This window comes from Acromyrmex echinatior, chromosome 2, assembly GCF_024713525.1.
Source record: "Acromyrmex echinatior isolate Ae372 chromosome 2, ASM2471352v2, whole genome shotgun sequence".
Lineage (NCBI taxonomy): Eukaryota > Metazoa > Arthropoda > Insecta > Hymenoptera > Formicidae > Acromyrmex > Acromyrmex echinatior.
This window is the reverse complement of record NC_141853.1, coordinates 15,745,366-15,763,783: the sequence shown is the minus strand read 5'-3', so window position 1 is coordinate 15,763,783 and position 18,418 is coordinate 15,745,366. Positions and strand designations below refer to the sequence as shown.

Genomic DNA, 18,418 nt, shown 5'->3' with positions numbered 1-18,418 from the left:
TGGAAGAATACATCAAGCTTATAGCAGTAAGCTATTGGTAACTGATGGTAAAGTTGGAAACACAATGAAGAGCACAAATGATAGAAACGGGAAATAACAAATTTTAACCTATCAGAAACTATATATTCTAGAATGGACGCTTTCTGATAGGTTGAAATTTTTTATTTCTATTGCCTGTGCTTTTCATTGTGTTTTTAGCTTAACCCACCGAAAGGATCCGTGAGGTCTATCACGTTCGTATCCAAACTCGGAAGGTCAAACTGGTTGAAGCCTCGAAGGCGCTCGAAAGTCGAAGGTAGTCGAAGGTTAGGTGGCTGATGGTGGTCGTGGTAGGATTATTAGACAGCAGTAGGGGTGAATGAGGTTAGTTGGGTATACGTGGTTTATATGACGTATTTTACTGGCAAAGCTGCCTTTGATTGTATCTTGCCAGCACAGGCACGTATGTTCACGTCACATCAGGTGAACTCATCTCATTTGTGTCAACGAAATTACAAAGGAGAGCACGATGACAGGGGATAACCGGGCCTCCATGCGCAAATGGATTTCGAGGATAATAGTTACCACGTTTCTCGCGCTCATCATTTTGAATCTGCCGGCGATCTGCGAGGGCCACGACGGCCACAATCACGAGTCACCGAGTTACAAGTATTCCAAAGAAGCCAACGAAATCTACTCAAATGAACATCAACATCAACATCAACATCATCATCATGATGATGATCATGTTCAACATGATCATAAGCACTCTTATTTGACGCAAGCAAATACTTTACATAGGGATCACAGTAATATTATTTTAAGGGCCGTTGGGTCGACCTTAATCATATCTGCTGCACCTTTCTTTATATTGTTCTTTGTGCCTCTGGATAATACTAAACAACGCGAGTCACTGCTCAAGATCTTGCTGAGTTTTGCATCCGGTGGCCTACTGGGTGATGCATTTCTTCATTTGATTCCACATGCGATGATTCCTCATTCGCATGAATGTTCAGAATCGCATTCACATTCTCATTCCCATAGTCACCATGATGAGTCAGGACTTCACAAACATGATATATCTGTTGGTTTGTGCATATTGTTAGGGATGACAGTGTTTCTAATGGTGGAGAAGGCAGTACGCATCGTTAAAGGTGATCACAGTCACTCACATGTCCATCCTGATTCTCAAGATAAAAAAGATAATTTGCTAGAGAAGAAAAAGGAGAAGAAAGAAGAGAAGAAAAACAGCGATAAAACAGTTTCCAAAGCACACAAAACACCTGAAAGTGAAATCAAGATCGCTGGTTATTTGAACTTAGTGGCAGATTTTCTGCATAATTTTACAGATGGTCTAGCTATAGGAGCTAGTTACATGGCTGGAAATAGTATTGGTTACGTAACGACATTCACGATACTGTTACATGAGATTCCACATGAAATCGGTGATTTTGCTATTCTGATACAAAGTGGATACAGTAAAAGAAAGGTAAAGTATACAAATATAATATTATTGTCTATGTTTGCTTGAGAAAAGTCACTCGATCAAATTATATAAAATATGAAATGCGATCAAAGATTCTTGTAATTGTGACCTATTATAAAGTTCAACATGTGCAAAAATTTACAGTTTTAAAAGTTTTCTTATTTTACTATTTTAAAAGTTTTATCATTTTGTTTGTTGTATAGGCTATGATGTTGCAGTTGACCACTGCTATAGGAGCTTTATTAGGAACTTTCGTTTCTTTATTAGCAGATGGAATGGGTAAGAAACATGTAATAATAATATTTAAATAGATATCAGATTTTAGCTTATATTCCATTTAATTTTTGTGTTGTAGGTGATTTTGCAACAAGGTGGATTCTTCCCTTCACAGCAGGAGGTTTTATTTACATTGCAACTGTTTCTGTAATACCAGAACTTTTAACTGCCACTAAACTTTGGCAATCAATTATGGAGATATCTGCACTTCTTTTTGGAGTATACATGATGGTTCTTATAGCAGACTACGAATAAGAAGTACATTGGCTATAGGATAATTTATTTTGTTATACTATTTTCATTCAGTTCATTTCATTCTTACTCATTAAGCTTTGAAAACATTATTGGATAAGTAGCAGCGCAGAAAAGAAATTTGTTTTTAATGCAATTAACTGGAATTGCATTTATGTCTCAGTGAAGAACAAGATTATGAAATGAATGGAATTGTAAAAATAATGTATAACAAAAAAAAGATTTACAACAGTTATTATTTTTACATTAAGAAAAAAATCTCAGTGATTTTGTGAAATATAAAATATTTAAAGATCATTACGATTTATGTACTACTTATGATATTACTTTAATATGACTATAGTGTGTTTGATAATATATATATATTTTGTTATAAAGAGTAATGATTTCATATTTGCACAATTTGTTCCTATACTTTTTTTTATTATATTCAGTATGTTTTTTTAGTTTGCATATGAGACTATATTTGATAAATAATTTATTAGAAATTATATTCCGAATTTATAATGATTATCAAGATAAGTCTGAGATATATATATATATATATATATATATATATATATATTAGGTGTTGGAATTAATTCGTAGCGTTTTACAAGTGATGGGAAGTACTTTCATTAATGTATTTTTTAATGCTCATGTGAAATAAATAACATTCTTTCATTAAAAACGCTACGAATTAATTCCAACACCTAATATATATATATGTAGATATATCTTATGAAGAGTATTGCAAATAATCAATGTTCAGAGGAAGTACTTAATTTGTTTAACTTCATATTTAGAGTGCCTAAAAAAAGAAAGATCTGAAAATACTAAGTCAAATACTTGGATGAAATAGTAAATACATTTAAAATTGTGGATTAGCTTGAATGATAGCAAATGTATGTTGTGCGCATAAATTTAAATAAGAACGACTAGTTTAATTTTTTATTGCTTATTATACTTATATAATAAATCTATTCTCATGATTGTTTATAATGAATCTTTTTGTTTCTAATAGAGCCTAAATATATTTACTATATATAACTACGATCGTGTGAGACGCACAGTTTGACAGATTTTATAGTGCGATAAGCGGTAATTTTGCTGAAGATGGCTCAAATAGTGAGCCGAAACGTACAAAATTGATTTGATGACTTAATAGGTATTAGTTAGCAAAGTATATTGCGCAATATAATATCCAGCGCTAACTCCTAACGCCCATTTGTATTTTGCCGTTATTTTTTCATTGTACTAAATATATTTTTTGCATGATGTGATATGACTTATAAATGGCATATGCCTGCAATTTGTTAATATAGCTTAATTTAATGCTTTTGAATTTACAATAAGATATAGATAAGATAAAAATTCACATAAACTATGAAATTGCTAAAAAAATGTTTTTCCAAAACAAAAATAAATCACTATAATAAATATTAATACTATATAACACAAAATATATATTATAATAAATATTGGTGCTGTGGATTGATATTCTTTATCGTCGAAATATTTTGCAAAGAAAATTGTAAATACAATCTTGTGCATTAAAATGGCAATCATGTTTATGGCAAAAACTTTTGAGAATGTTTCTTCAAAAAATTATATATACATACTCTATGTTATTATCATATAAATCATTATATAAATATTATCCAATATTTTATATTACTTATTATATTTCTTATTTAATAATGGGAATATGTTATAAATGAAGTTTTAATGTGTTCATTGTGGCATAATATAAGAAATCTAATGTAAAAACTGAAGATGCACAAATTATATCAATAACATTACACATATGAAATATATTAAATTATAACATTCCAAAAGTAAAACGTGTTTTTTATATTAATGACTAGTCTGTTGAATACCAAATAATAAACAGCTTATTTTATTTAAAAAATTGTATTTCGGCATCAGACCTTTATTACAATCATTAAAATTCTTTAAATACTTTTCTACATATATTTACAATGCAAATTCTCTAAATCTTATCTAAACATACATACTTTTAATAAAAAATTAAACTATCTGAGATAATCATAAGGATTTACAACAACAGTAATCTTTTTACTTCCTTGAGACATTCATCTGCTTCTAACAAAGAATCATTGTCTTCTTTACTTTTAGCTATTTTTCTTCCTCGTTGACAAGATTTTTTAGCTTCATCATATAAACCTTTTTTTAAAAGCACACTTCCTAAATTCACGTGAATTGAACCCAAGTCAATCATATCAGGTAAGTTTTCCCCTAAAAATATTATGTAATATATTATATGAGATTAATAATTATAAAAATTATAAGTATATTGATATTCATTAATATCTTTTACCTATTTTTGCTGCAGCAGACAAATATTTAATAGCTTCATCATATTCTTCTCGTATACAACAAATTGTTCCCAAATCATTAAGCAGAACAACAGTTTGTTCGTGTTCTTCACCATTTATTTTTTTACATATATTATAAGCTTGAAGGAGATAATTTAAAGCTTCGGTATATCGAGATTGTGAAAGTAACATTCGTGCGTACCAATCAAAAGCTATACCCTGTAGCAACACAGCATCTTTATTGTCAGGATCTTTTTCAATGTGCGATTCCAAATTTTCCATACAAAATTTATAACCTTGCTCTGCTTTCCTGTATGAAATAAAAAATATATATCTTATATATAATATATTATAATATACTATATTATAATATGTACTAATAACGAAAAGGAAAAATATGATAGAGTAATTAATTAGAAGTATTAATTAGAAGTATAATGATATATTAATTATTAAAATTTAGAATTTCTGCTTTTTATATGTAATCTTTTAGAATATAAATCTTTAATTCCATATCATGCTTTATAAAAAAAAATATAGTTATTAAAGATTATATTGCTTACTTTGGCATGTCAAGATGTTCAAACACTTTGGCCATTTTCAGGCTTATATGGATAACCCGCATATCATTTTCTGTAGCTCCATTCGATATCAGCCTTTGCAAAACTGATACGAACAATTGCTCTGCTTTGCGATATTTTCCAGTGTCGAAAGCAAGATTAGCCATTACGTCATAGATGTATGTAACAGCATCATAATGTTGTATAGTTTGTGCTTGACGTAACGCTAAGTGTAGCATTTGTTCTGCTTTATCATATTCTCCCTTCTATAAAGGGAAAGCAAATGTTGCTGAAACTGTGATGAGATTCAAATGAAGATTCAACCCCTCTTAATATCATTTCATCGTAAACATTTATATATATTAAAAAATGTATTTATATATATATATATATATATATATATGTATGAATATTACATGTATATTTATATATATTTAAAATATTTATCCTTACATAAATATTAAATACATAAGATAGTCTCAATATATACATATATCTAACCTGTATCAATAATATGGATCGTTTGATCGTCATAATAACTTCCGGGACTTCTTCGTCGGTATCTTCGATACCAAGAAAATAATTGAAAATTAATGTAGGTAACGATACTGCAAGGAGCATCCTGGATTTTTTCTCCTGTGATTTGTGACTATCGTTGAAGCGATATCTTTCTATCCTAGCGGTAAATCGCGGGAATTTCACAAAAACATTTTTATAAACATGTACATTACGTCGAGTATTCACTCCGGAACGAATAAAATTAATATTTGATAGGACGCATCTTGACATTTGCGATATCGAATTCAGACGATACATTTTGACAATCAGGTGGACTAATGTCAACACTGTTAATCAACACATTGCATTGTAGTACCAGCTGATCATCAGCAGCAAGTGCACCTCTCTTCAAATACTTCGTTCTGTGTTCTGCACCTGTATTCTGTTCCTTCCTTCAGATTGCTATCGATGCTACAAATACTTTGAAACATTTTTTGATTGGTCAACTAGTGAAACTCCTTCTTCTGGTTGGTCAATAAATTTTTACCCGCCGTTTCCGCCATTATTACTGAAACTGCTAAAAGTGAAATTTTTCGACAAATAACCGTCGCTAAATTATTTTGTTTCAAACACCAACGCCGATATATTTGATCATATTTAATGCAAAAATCTATCATGGCTAGATCAGCAAAGTTAGTAAAAAAAAAGTCGGAAAAAATTATAAAAAAACAATAAGATTGGAAAATTATAAAAAAACATTTCTGATATAGAAATCAAATTATAAAAGTTAATTTTGCAACTAATAGTTAGCATTATTTTAATTGAAAATAATCTTATTAAATCAACAGTGTTAACGAAACAAAATTTTATTTTTAAAACAAGATTATAACGTACATGTACAAATTTGTTTCATTAATAGTGTTATTGAATTAAGAAAATTAATTTCAATTAAAATAATGCTGGAGTGTTAGTTAATGGAGCTATTACGTAACATTTGCATTCATAAGTGAGATATGCAATTAAACTTTTATCTATAATCTGCATAAGCTCGAGATCATGTATTTTATTGAATCTTGTTAATATCGCCTTAAAAGTGAGGTTATATAACCTGTGTCGTTATGCGATAACTTTAGATCTGTTTTTTATTTCTGCACTCATCTCTGAACTGGTGCAATAAGTTGAAATGAAACAAACGTATATTTGTTGTTTAGAGACATAAAAACAAGCCTTATCATCAAAGTAGGTAAGTAATGCTAATGACGTCATTGTCTATAAAACTATAACTTTACGACTTGGTATCACTTGAAAATGGAAAGCAATTATTGTGATGCGATTATCCATTAGCTTTACTTTAAAAGCTTTTTGAAAAAAACTTTTTGAGAAATAAGATTAGATCACAGTAGAAGATTTAAAGGTGTCAGCACTAATCATTCCGTTTAATTTCAAAACTTCATCATTGATAAGATACTCGCGCCATTTTTACGTGCGGACGACTTCTTGGCTTTTCACCTCAATTTGTTCCAATTCCAATTAAATTGTAATTTCAATGGCTTGAGAAATTAGCGAAACTGAAGAAATTAATAAAATTAGATTAATTGACTTCACTACATCAGCTTTGTACTATTATTTATCGTTATTATCGTTGAGATAATATCTTTCAAATATATCTATGCAAGCATAGAAACTGCAGGTATAATATATCTTTCATTTCTATCGAGGCGCATTAGAGCGTGCATAATCAGATGTAAATAATCCTGTTACGTTGATATATAATTTCGATTAGATATACAACGTCGCGAGTGTAATCAGAATGCAAACAGTCGCATACAGGTGTGCGATGATAAACAGGTGGATTCGAAGCTTCCCTCTGAATTAAATCTCGATCAATTCGCAATCATTTAAATTCGCGAAAGATCTAACGAGGGCCGTTCACACGGTTCGGATTGTGTGAACACCGTGAACGTGACGGACGATCGCGCGGCAGGTATGCACGCGCGCGTGATCGCACGCATGCAGGTGTTCACTGTGTACACGCATAACATACGCACATACATGCGCCTACGTTTCACGTCGCGCCTACCTCCTCACACCTCCCTGCGACCTGCGACTCCCTCCATCGCCTCGACGTCCCCCGGGCCCCGCCCGTCCTCTACCCACTTCTACCATCGCCTAGCCGTTGTCCCATGCCCCGATGTCGTACACCTTGATTTCGTGATTCGTCGCGCACCTCTTCGGCTCGCGCGGGCATGAGACAGGCCGCATCACTTCAGGTAGGTCTTCCGGTGGCGTGCTCAAACCAGCTCGACTCCACGTTTCTTTTCTTTCTGCTTCGCACGATTCTCTGATCTTTCTCTCCTTTCCCCGTCGTGGATGGTCCAACGTCGCGCGAGATTTCCCGTTTAGGACACTCGGAGGTCCATCGCGCGAAACCTGATGTACCCGACCGACCGGGGATTTCCGCGTTCCACGAGTACCGTGCCAGATCGAGGACGATCGTTCCGATTGGGATCTCTCATCGATCATCCTTATGATGGAATATGAAATGTTCCACGTGAGAGTGACAGTTTCGCGTCTTGGGATTCCATATCCGGGGACACTCCCTTTTAGCCGAGCGAAATCGGCGGTGCGTACCTATGTGCCGATGAGCGCCGACAAGTGCCGATTAAACGCATCGCTAATGAACTAGCAAGGCCGAAAATTAGAGTACGAAATGGCAACCTTTATCAGACTATAACATTTCAGATCGTAAATATTTTGCCATTTGTGTATACATATATTTATTTTTATATTTTACAAATATCTTTAAAATTTATTAATCTATGATAAGCAATTGATTCTCTGAAAAATATCTTTAAAATTCTTAGAAGACATGTATATTATTTTTTTTTTTTAGTCATGAGTTCCGAAGATACAACTGATACAACTGACAATGCGGCGGCGGCGACGGCGGCGGCAGCTGATTCCTTTGGCGTAGCTGCACAAACAAATTGGGTCCAATTTGAGGAGGAGGCAGATTCGAAAGAAGCTACCAATGTCGAAAGAAAAGCCGGCAACAGTAGCGCGCCCGCCGTAATAAAGCCCGAGTCGGTTACTGTACAAGTTGACAAAATCGGCAAAAGTATTGACCCACCTGATATTAATAATAAGAAAACCAATGAGTACAGAGGTGCTGTGATAGCAACCGAATCCGTCCAGATTAACTTAGATAGATCAGGTTTAAGTCGTTCTATCACGTCCGAGACTCCGAATCTTAAATTACCGTCTGATGTTCGAACGTCAGAAGTCAAGAGCGCTTCTTTGAAGACCATTGACCTGAGGGATGTGTCCAATGGAAGAAATGCACCGAGTAACGTTATCAATACGTCGATTGGAAACATCAGGCAGGGTTTTGCCAATGGCGATACCATAGTTACTCTTCTGCCGGTAAATACTAAGTGGCCGTGGATTACTCCGGCCAGATTCAGACCGGAATTGGTGCCGGAGGAATTGATGGCACAAGGATTAACCGTACGTGTAATTTATCATATCCTTTTTTCTTTCTCGACAGCATTACAATCTGAATCGACCTTTATTTCATTATAGCTGTAACTTTTGCGAGAGAAGTTATAAGCTTTTTGCAGTACTGAATTTTGTTTTTAGAGTAATCTATTTGGACGTTTCCTGTCCTCTAAGAGATAATATCGCAACTTGTTTATCTTGAGATTAATTTCATATTCGGATACTTTGGTTTTATCACAATAGAATCTTTTCCCACTTGTAATTTCGAACGTCATATATACATATATACATGTGGCATGGTATTTCTAGAAAACAAATCCAAAATTTCAAGTCAACAAGTGACTATTTCAATATTAAACTACTTAGCACGGCAATTTATTCATATTATTTTAATATATTTGTATATTGATTTTATATTTATTTTACTTTTAGTAATACAAAATTCTCTGTATTTGATTAAATTATAGGATGTGATTTGAAATATTAAAGTAATTAAGAGAAATACCAGCTCACACACTTTTTCTTATATACTCTAAAGAGATAAAATGATCAGCAGTCTAACAAAACAGATATATTGCAGCTTACAGTAGAAGATTATGTTCACATAATGGAATTACTTGTGAACGATGTACGCTTCAATATGTATAACATATGCTACAAGAGGATTCTCGTCCTTTGGATATTCACCGCCTTCGTTGTGCTGCTTGGTTTATTGTTCTCTGGTGTGACTGGCCTCACTTTATTCGGACTAGGTGTTATGTGGTTAATCCTGAATGCAGCTGCAATATTCTTCTGCATGTTTATCAAAATAAAGCTCAATCACAACCTTGAGAAATGTATGGCTCAAGTTAACAAACATTTATTAAGACATAAAATATTATTGGGATTAGATGATAGAGGAAAAATCTCCTGCCACAAAGTTAATCTGTGTTTCATATACTTTGACACTACGGATTGCGTTGTAAGTGAAGCTTTTATTAGAATAGAATTTAATCACTTGTTTTTTAAAGTAATATAAAATGACATAAGAGAATACTCTTTTTAGATAAATATTCATGTACATACAAATACTTTTTTATTATAACATTTTATAATATTTACATATATCTGCGAAATATTAATATAACAGCTTATTTTGTGATAGAAAAAGTTGCAAGAAGTAATAGAACGAGAAGAACGCGAAGGTAGAATAATTGGTGGCGATGATGCAAATGATATAAATCGACAACGAGAATTACAGCAACGTATGGACATTGACGACAGTGACATTGTTATACAAGGCAGCACCACTACAAGAATCTCTCGTAAACAGGTAAATGCATGATCTCTAGTCTAATTTTTTATTTATTTTTTATATTTCTCTATATTCTTAAAATTATTTCAATTTTATTTTATTTTAAAAAGTTTTCTTTATAATTCATATTTTCTTAATAATTTTACATTGATATTTTCAATATTTTATTAATTAGGCTAGATGTTGAGGAGCTAAAAATAAAAACTACTATTCTTTCATTTGTAAATCAATATGTGAAATAAGGCAAAAAGTTCAATTTTACATCCATTTTTTTCAGTTTTACTTTCTATTGATGTTTTTCTCCAAAGCATAAACATACTGTTTTATTTTAAGTATAGGTACAAAACATAGACAAAAAGAGTTCTCATATATGGCGTTGGAGCATCTTTAGCTCTTCAATATATAAGCCTTAATTGTTATATAAACTCGGTTTATTTGTGAAATACGACGTTACTAACTCCAAAAAGTTAAAATATTTTGTATTAAATATTTTGTTGTGCATTATATTAAACTACCAGGGTAAAAACGAACAAGTATTCTGCCGTTATGTGCAACGTTGGGCAAAGGATTACTTACGTCGGCGTTTGGATTGGACAGTTGACGAGGAGGGTGGAAATCCTTCTTCGCCACGTCATTTAGCGTCCGCTCTGTGTCCTTGTCAATATATAGAGGAATGGTTACGTAATAAGCCACGCGTTCAGGGCAGAGACTTTTGTCCTAGGTGGAGTAGTTTTCTCAGAGACAGAGGCATTTGAGAAATACGATTATTTCATGCTGCTTATAAAGATACACACGCTGTTTCACAATTACACAAAAATTGCAGAGATTTTATGATTTATTAAGTTTTCTCGAATGCGAATAACTAAACGTATAAATAGCTTCCAAAGAAAATTACAATTTATTTTTATCGATTCATAAATAATTTTTGGCGCAATCCTTTGTTTTTAAGACTTATGTTTAACATACATTTGTAAAAGTGGCCATCTTTTTATTGATATAGAAATAGCTGAACCGTACAATACACGATCGAGAATGCAACTTTTGTTTTAAATATCAAACATTTATTGCGTAAAAAAATTTTAAAAGAACTTTCTTCTCTTAAATTTTGTTAAAACTAACTTTTAATATGCTTACGAGCATAGTGATGTAATTACTTTACAATATCTCATAGGTTATTGTTTCTTATTGCTGTGTTTGTTATATTATTTTGGAAATTATGTTTACTGATGTCATTTATATACGTTTAATTTTAAAATATTTTTTAAAATGTACTTAATGTTTTATTTAAAAATATCAAAGTATTACAGGTAACTTACATGATAAGTGGCAATTTGGCTCAAAGAGAGAGATTGAAATTAATATAATTATAGAGTTATATAATAGAACGGGATCGTTTTTCGTTTTCAGAGCAAGACTCATTTACATTCCGCTAAAGACTCATTTAACGCTAAATGTGATGTTCATATATTGGGTCATCTAAAAAGTATCCGCGATTTTTGTCACTAGATGGTGTTGATGGTCAATACCATCTAGTGACAAAAAACCGCGGATACTTTTTAGATGACCCAATATTTTACTCATAAGATAAAGATTATATTCAATTTTATATTTTGAAGATCATATCATCATCACATTTAATGTTAAAATTGATAATAGATCTGTGGCTTATTATTAACACAATCTATAGAGATAGATAATGATGGATATAATAATTTTTATTTTGATCTATTCAGCATTCCAGTAAATTGTTTCTTTTAAGAGACAAATAGTGTACAAATTTTTAGGGCTAATTTTTATCAAGCTTTCCCATTTATTTATATTGATAAATATGTCAGTATTCTTCTCTTTTTATAATAATATAAAATTTTTTTATGCCCTAATTATATTTAACAATCTTGAGCTTGATGACACATTATATATATATATATATATATATATATATATATATAATATATATATATATATATATATATATATATATATATAAAACATAAATATATACTTGTAAAATGGTGAGCAAATAATTTTTAATTCATAATGAACAATTTATAATAACGGTGAAAACACTTTTATGACAAAAAGTCATTATCAAGCATAATGGTCAGCCAGAGACATCATTAGCATACAGATGATTATATTTACGAATTGTACTATACTATATTATGAAGAATATTACTTATAATATCAGTTTTCAACAGTTATATATGTGATACAAATATATAAGAGTGCGTCCAGATTATCGAGCCAAAACTCGAACTAAATCTCAAGCCGCAAGCATTTCGGTAATTTGTTACACAGCTCGGCAAAAAACAACAAAAGTTAGCTGAAATGCTCGCGGTTCGAAGTTCGATTCAAGTTTTGGCTCAATAATTTGGACGCAATCTTATATTGACACTTGTTTTAACATAAAATTAAATATATAAAGAGAGAGCTGTATAATTGAGAGAGAGAGAGAGAGAGAGAGAGAGAGAGAGAGAGAGAGAGAGAGAGAGAGAGAGAGAGAGAGTTTTGACAGAAAATTGAAAGGTAGAAGGAAAACCACACATTACTATTTTGCATGAAGCAAAGGGTTCTACTGAATGATGATGGTATGTGTTGACAGGAACGGGCGGAGTTGCTGTTGCTGAGGTATGCGTCTCGATGGGCACGTCACTTCGTGCGTCGCAGACTTGATCTGGTTATAGACTCGCAGGAACGTGATAGAGGTATTATGGGTCTGTCTGTTCCACCGCGCCATTGTGTCTCCGCCCGTTGCCCTTGTCAATTCATTGAGGACCATCTCAAACACAAGCCGAGAGGCAAGTTGACGTTACGTAAATTTTTTCTAATGCCAGACTTCACTAGATGACTGCCACTGGAGACTGATATCACTTTTAAAAAGGGCACTTTAGAATCTTACGATAAAAATCTTGGAGAAAGAAATTATGCTGATGTGTCTCTGACACTTCAATCAATTTAATGTTGTACAGTCAAGTTATTATGCAATAACTCATTCAACAATTAATATTTTTAAAATTACGATTAGAATGTAAGCGCAACATAATGAATGATTATATTATTGATATTGCAGGATAGCTTATTTATTCTTTTAACATTTTTTAAAATTGTACTTTTTATTATATATACTGCAGTAATGAAATTAACGATAAAAAATTTATATATGCATCAAAAATTGTCGTACTATAAAAATACGAAATGATGGTGCTATATTTTTATTAATAAATATATATATATGTTTCTATAATCGAGTAAAATTTATTCATGAATTCTAATCATAAATTGAGACTGTCTATCTTTTATATCACATTCCACGTATTGATAATTTATTGAAAAATTAATGCATCCAGAAAGCATTTAATGGAACATATTAATATATCACAAAAAATATTTCTTACAGTATATTTGTTATTTAATATTTTTTATCTGTGCTTCCTTTTATTTATTTTGTGTATACATATATACAATATATATATATATATATATATATTAGGTGTTGGAATTAATTCGTAGCGTTTTACAAGTGATGGGAAGTACTTTCATTAATGTATTTTTTAATGCTCATGTGAAATAAATAACATTCTTTCATTAAAAAACGCTACGAATTAATTCCAACACCTAATATATATATATATATATATATATATATATATATATATATATATACACACTTACATATCACATTTATATGTAGCTTTGCTTTATCTGCACTACAATCTTCGAAAAACTTTTTAAACTTTTATAATATTCATAGATATCAATATTGATTTAAAAAAAATTTCGTCTACAATTAGCAATTATGCTTGATTGTGTCACTAAATAACATATATATTATTATATATAATATGTTATATCCTATATGTTATATGATACGTATAATATAGGTTTTCAGCTTCGAAAATATAATTTTGAAAAGTGCTAAGAGTAAAGGAGACACTTTGTCACGATCATACTTTTCAGATTTTAAATTTAATGTTCAAACATTGAGCAAAACGTGCATTATAAGATACTGAAGTAAATAAAATTGTTCATCATTTTAGAGGGTAAAATTTGTTTTGTTTTTGTCAATTTAAAAGTATGGAACCTACACAACGTCATTATTTGTCTTTCCTAAGTACACACAACTTGCGTCTTGTTTATTTGTGACTAATATAATTTAATTAAAGGTTTTATCATTATTTAAGATTGGGAGTTTTATAGGAAGTAACAGTACTGATAAGGATTAAAACGCCGAATAGCACTATCGTACTCGATATACTGTCGTCGCGTTTATCTCGGTTCTACTTTTGGGTTAAAAGAAAATTTTTATTATTACTTATTATTTTTGAGCCTTTATTATTACATTTGCCATAGGTTTGAAGAAAGACACTATAATTTTTTAATAGTATGGGATTTATACTAAAGACAGGGTATATCAGATATATAGACATATAGATTAATATTTGAATAGAATTATGAAATATGTATTGTTTGATTATAAGAATAATGGATCCTCTCTGATAAGACAATAAATCTAATAATTATTTGTTAGTTTTTTGAAAATATTAATTTTTTTTTTGGATTAAACATATATAATGGCTCTATTTTCTTTATATAGTGCAATCGTACGTATACAATCATAAAGAGCAGCTAATTACAATGAAATTATTCAATATAATTAACGTTACGAGATGATTCACTTTTAATTATATGTTATAAATGCTGCTGCACAAATTATTAATACATTGTAAGCATCACTATCGCGCGCGCAATTTTATATGTATTAGGTATACACGAGATATAAAATTTGCACATTTATTCTAATCCGTCCTAAAATCTGCATAGATATAAGCCGTAGTTAAGAAGATGTAATATACTTTTATATTGTGTTTACGTAGTACTTATTACAAAATCCACCACAAAATTGTAATTGTACAGAACCGCCGATATTCCTATATACAAACTGTAAAGCACTTTTATATGATTGTTAAAAATGTTGTGGAATAAAAATATATACATATGTCTATTCTTTACCAATGCCGTGTACTTTTATGTAAAACTGTAAAAATTGATTGAACATTAATCTTTTTTTTTAGTCTCAGAGCTATTAATTTTTGTGTAATACATTAATATGTAACTAACATACTAATCTTCCTTGCATGCAGCCGGACGGAAGATGATGAATCTCAATATATTACCTCATCCGCATATCATCAGCACGTAATAATAATTTCTAATATTATGTAAGTATTACATCAAGCAAGTTTTACTCACATTAGCGAAATTTAATAAAATGCAAAAAATTTACATTAGCTCTTAGCAGAATTAAATTAATTATTAAGTTCAATAGCACTTAACGTATCAGAGTAAAAAATGAAATTAAATTTAGATGCACTTTGAATAGATGAATATTTTTTCTTGTACAACAATATCCAATTTGCTAAGAGGTCTTTACGTCGCGTGTTTTAACAAGAAGAAACTCTATCGCTATTATTACTACATTAATTTTATGGCCAATTACTTTCTGTCTTTGCATGCATGGTTATTTGGGAGTTTATGCATCTAATAACACTTTAAAATAATAAAAAGGAGAAAAAATTAAAAAAATTACAATCCTATTTGGCTTTTATATTACATTATTCTAATATTTTCGGAATTCTCTCTATTTTCGGAATGTCTCTCTATTTTCTTTTCCTTTCAAGTTTTAAGCATAGATAAAAAATTCTATTAACATCATATAAAATAATAGATTTTATTTGAAATAAATAACATATTTTCTTCTTATTGAACATTATACTAAGATTGTATTTAATTTAAACTTGTGTATCTTGATGTCAAAAAAGTAAAATCTAAATATGTTATATATTTATACACATACATAAACGTTTTGTTATTTCACTAATACATTATTTATGACACATATGAATTTATATGTAGTGATACATTTTTTTTAAGATGTAAAGGAGGTGCTATATAAGCCATCAGGGTATGCATTACATTTGCATCCTTGTTATTATTAACATATATTAATCTATCGACATGATTTTTCTAGGGTATCCACCAGGATTTACATGGTGTGCCTACCTTAGTGAACCTGTGACCCGATTTGACATGGTACCAAGTTTTTCCCATTAAATAGTTTCTGTTTTTACAGATCGTGTTGATACAATATCGTTCGAATTTATATATAAACAGATGAGCTATATGTCAAAATAAGATATACCGTTATATGTACAGAGAACTATTTACACGTTAATTTAATTATATATCTTTTTATTCGCGCATTTGTTTAGAATAGTTACTTAAGCGAAAATTATCTATTATCAGATTTTATAATATATATATTTTTTATAACTATATTCTTTGATATTAACAATAATTAATCTGTTTTCGAGCTTCTGATCATTTTTTAATATTATATTTAATATATTGCTCATATAGTGATTTAGTGATTTAAATTATTGGTTAAAGCTGTTTGATCTCTTATTCGGAAACTATTCGCAGAAGCAATGAAATAATTTTCTGAAATAGTTGTGCGCACGACAGTATTATAAGATATAAATTAATCGTATCAATTTATATATAAATATATTTTTGTCGTATAAGGTATTATTATATGTGAAGATAGCTATACGTTTAACAGGCAATACTCGGTAATCTTTATTAATCAAAGAGTTATAAAAAAATTTCAAATAAAGGGAGTGCATTGTTTCATAAGAAAACTATATTATGCTAGAAAATATTAAAAAATGTATACAATAAAAATATATAACAATCTCTTTTTATCATGTTATTTCATTAAGAAAGCGTAATGCAATTCAATTTTTATTTAAGACTATTTTTGATAACTCTTTGAATAACTGAAGCTACCGTACGGTTCCTTTTAATTGCTACTTTGCATATCTTAACAAATATAAAAGTATAATGTAAGAATAATTTGTAAGTTTTTATATGCAAGAAGCAAGAGGAAATCATAAATCTTTATAGATGTTATTCATCACAATAAATGTGATAGATTGTATTTATCGTAGCATCATGCTACAAGTAATGTTAGACATTAAGTTATTACTTGTGCCTTGTTACAAATTTCGTTCGGATTGATCTATGAAATATGATGTATCATTAAATAACGTATCGATCTGTGTAATCGGTGTACTGTTCAGTGTACTAATATATATGAGTACGCGTACACAAACGCATATCAATGTTAAGAACATAAAAAAATTATTGACAAAGATTTTATTAAATACTTATTATAGATATGATATAATTACTGGTATCTTACAAAATATCGTCAATGTTTTCTTAATATGAATTCAATTGTAATAGTTACCAATTAAAAATGTATTTTATATAGTAGATGTATTCATCTACTTATTTTAAGTAAGCAAAAGCTTCAGAGAAAGGCATATAAAATATATATTAGCAAAACATTAACAATGGTCAAAATTTTATGCATTTCAAAATAATTTCTCCATTTGAGGGGCTAAACTATTAAAATAACGGAATGGGATTAGTACGCCCTTGCAAATATGAATTTATTTCCTTAAGTTACCAAAGCAGCTTTTGCTTGTTTTCTAATGTCATCCGCAAGCCTCTTTATTTCTTCGTTATCTGCATGCATTTGTTGAATCTCTTTCTTTAAGACGCATTCCAACTGTTTTAACTGCTGTTTGGTACTCAAATAAGTTTTCACTTGTTTGTATATATCATCAGTGTTATTAACACTTGTTGAATTGTAAGACTCTTTCATGCATAACTCACCTGAAATACATTCATAGGCATATAATCTATCAATTCATTTAAACTAATAAATCGTCCTGTAATTAAATACAAGAAAAATTAAATGCGAGTTTTTCCAGATTTTACTTGCTATGCTTTACAAGAGAAGGTTTTAAAAATGAGTGACAGTATAACGATTTTTAATTATAAATATTGCAAATGTTTACTTGCGATTTTAAACGCTACGTCATCTATCACAGCTTTATCGAGGTCTTCCAGCATGTGTTCATGGCTTGGCATGTGAGGCCTCTCTGGCAAGTTGTTTTTCTTGTTAGTGAACATCATCGAAATAATCAAGATATAAGGATCAAAATACCAGTTTTATCCTTTATATTCAATCACTGCGTTAAATATTGTCTTGTTCAGAAATAAAGATTGTAGATTTATCCTTTCTAACTCTAAATTGTCTCCGTCAATACGGAATCGACGTTCACGGTTCAGACATTGCTGTTCTCGTTGCGTTGCACTTTATTTAACTGATGCTGAACCTGTCGGACCT

The 18,418-nt window shown here is 30.4% G+C and overlaps 4 protein-coding genes across 10 annotated transcripts; 2 read left to right on the top strand and 2 right to left on the bottom strand.

The window, feature by feature from the left end:
* Nucleotides 1–188: 188 nt before the first annotated feature.
* On the top strand, nucleotides 189–3,253 carry Catsup (zinc transporter catecholamines up). 2 transcript variants are annotated; one of them, XM_011057966.2, is made up of 4 exons: nucleotides 189–363; nucleotides 439–1,468; nucleotides 1,669–1,744; nucleotides 1,821–3,253. In XM_011057966.2, the coding sequence occupies exons 2-4, from the start codon at nucleotides 509–511 to the stop codon at nucleotides 1,994–1,996; spliced, it is 1,212 nt and encodes a 403-aa protein (XP_011056268.1). In that variant the 5' UTR covers nucleotides 189–363; nucleotides 439–508; the 3' UTR covers nucleotides 1,997–3,253. The 2 variants fall into 2 exon arrangements, with proteins under 2 accessions (XP_011056268.1, XP_011056267.1); XM_011057965.2 differs by having other exon boundaries at nucleotides 434–1,468.
* A 614-nt stretch (nucleotides 3,254–3,867) lies between these two features.
* Nucleotides 3,868–7,329, bottom strand: Ttc19 (tetratricopeptide repeat domain 19). The gene is made up of 4 exons (XM_011057967.2): nucleotides 5,373–7,329; nucleotides 4,875–5,137; nucleotides 4,314–4,621; nucleotides 3,868–4,231 (listed from the first exon to the last, which is right to left on the bottom strand). Exons 1-4 carry the CDS (start codon nucleotides 5,685–5,687, stop codon nucleotides 4,032–4,034), a joined length of 1,086 nt encoding a protein of 361 aa, XP_011056269.1. The 5' UTR covers nucleotides 5,688–7,329; the 3' UTR covers nucleotides 3,868–4,031.
* Nucleotides 7,330–7,492: 163 nt separating this feature from the next.
* On the top strand, nucleotides 7,493–17,496 carry LOC105147150 (uncharacterized). 6 transcript variants are annotated; one of them, XM_011057972.2, is made up of 7 exons: nucleotides 7,497–7,639; nucleotides 8,263–8,876; nucleotides 9,448–9,828; nucleotides 10,012–10,179; nucleotides 12,764–12,959; nucleotides 15,303–15,380; nucleotides 16,190–17,496. In XM_011057972.2, the coding sequence occupies exons 2-6, from the start codon at nucleotides 8,265–8,267 to the stop codon at nucleotides 15,359–15,361; spliced, it is 1,416 nt and encodes a 471-aa protein (XP_011056274.1). In that variant the 5' UTR covers nucleotides 7,497–7,639; nucleotides 8,263–8,264; the 3' UTR covers nucleotides 15,362–15,380; nucleotides 16,190–17,496. The 6 variants fall into 6 exon arrangements, 5 of the variants coding, with proteins under 5 accessions (XP_011056276.1, XP_011056274.1, XP_011056271.1 ...); XR_846278.2 differs by lacking the exon at nucleotides 12,764–12,959 and having other exon boundaries at nucleotides 7,495–7,639; XM_011057969.2 differs by lacking the exon at nucleotides 15,303–15,380.
* Nucleotides 17,362–18,403, bottom strand: LOC105147152 (uncharacterized). The gene is made up of 2 exons (XM_011057976.2): nucleotides 18,087–18,403; nucleotides 17,362–17,901 (listed from the first exon to the last, which is right to left on the bottom strand). Exons 1-2 carry the CDS (start codon nucleotides 18,202–18,204, stop codon nucleotides 17,684–17,686), a joined length of 336 nt encoding a protein of 111 aa, XP_011056278.1. The 5' UTR covers nucleotides 18,205–18,403; the 3' UTR covers nucleotides 17,362–17,683.
* Nucleotides 18,404–18,418: the final 15 nt, after the last annotated feature.

Excerpts from the sequence above, each read along its gene's own strand:
- Ttc19 (XM_011057967.2), bottom strand. The coding sequence starts at position 5,687 with ATGTATCGTCTGAATTCGATATCGCAAATGTCAAGATGCGTCCTATCA. Across the intron at positions 5,138-5,372 it reads GATCCATATTATTGATACAG|AAGGGAGAATATGATAAAGC; the intron begins GTTAGATATATG and ends TTCCCTTTATAG. Across the intron at positions 4,622-4,874 it reads GAACATCTTGACATGCCAAA|GAAAGCAGAGCAAGGTTATA; the intron begins GTAAGCAATATA and ends TATTTCATACAG.
- LOC105147150 (XM_011057969.2), top strand. The coding sequence starts at position 8,265 with ATGAGTTCCGAAGATACAACTGATACAACTGACAATGCGGCGGCGGCG. Across the intron at positions 8,877-9,447 it reads TGATGGCACAAGGATTAACC|CTTACAGTAGAAGATTATGT; the intron begins GTACGTGTAATT and ends GATATATTGCAG. Across the intron at positions 12,960-16,189 it reads TCTCAAACACAAGCCGAGAG|GGTATCCACCAGGATTTACA; the intron begins GCAAGTTGACGT and ends TGATTTTTCTAG.
- LOC105147152 (XM_011057976.2), bottom strand. The coding sequence starts at position 18,204 with ATGATGTTCACTAACAAGAAAAACAACTTGCCAGAGAGGCCTCACATG. Across the intron at positions 17,902-18,086 it reads CGTAGCGTTTAAAATCGCAA|GTGAGTTATGCATGAAAGAG; the intron begins GTAAACATTTGC and ends AATGTATTTCAG.
- Catsup (XM_011057966.2), top strand. The coding sequence starts at position 509 with ATGACAGGGGATAACCGGGCCTCCATGCGCAAATGGATTTCGAGGATA. Across the intron at positions 1,469-1,668 it reads GTGGATACAGTAAAAGAAAG|GCTATGATGTTGCAGTTGAC; the intron begins GTAAAGTATACA and ends TTTGTTGTATAG. Across the intron at positions 1,745-1,820 it reads TTTATTAGCAGATGGAATGG|GTGATTTTGCAACAAGGTGG; the intron begins GTAAGAAACATG and ends TTTGTGTTGTAG.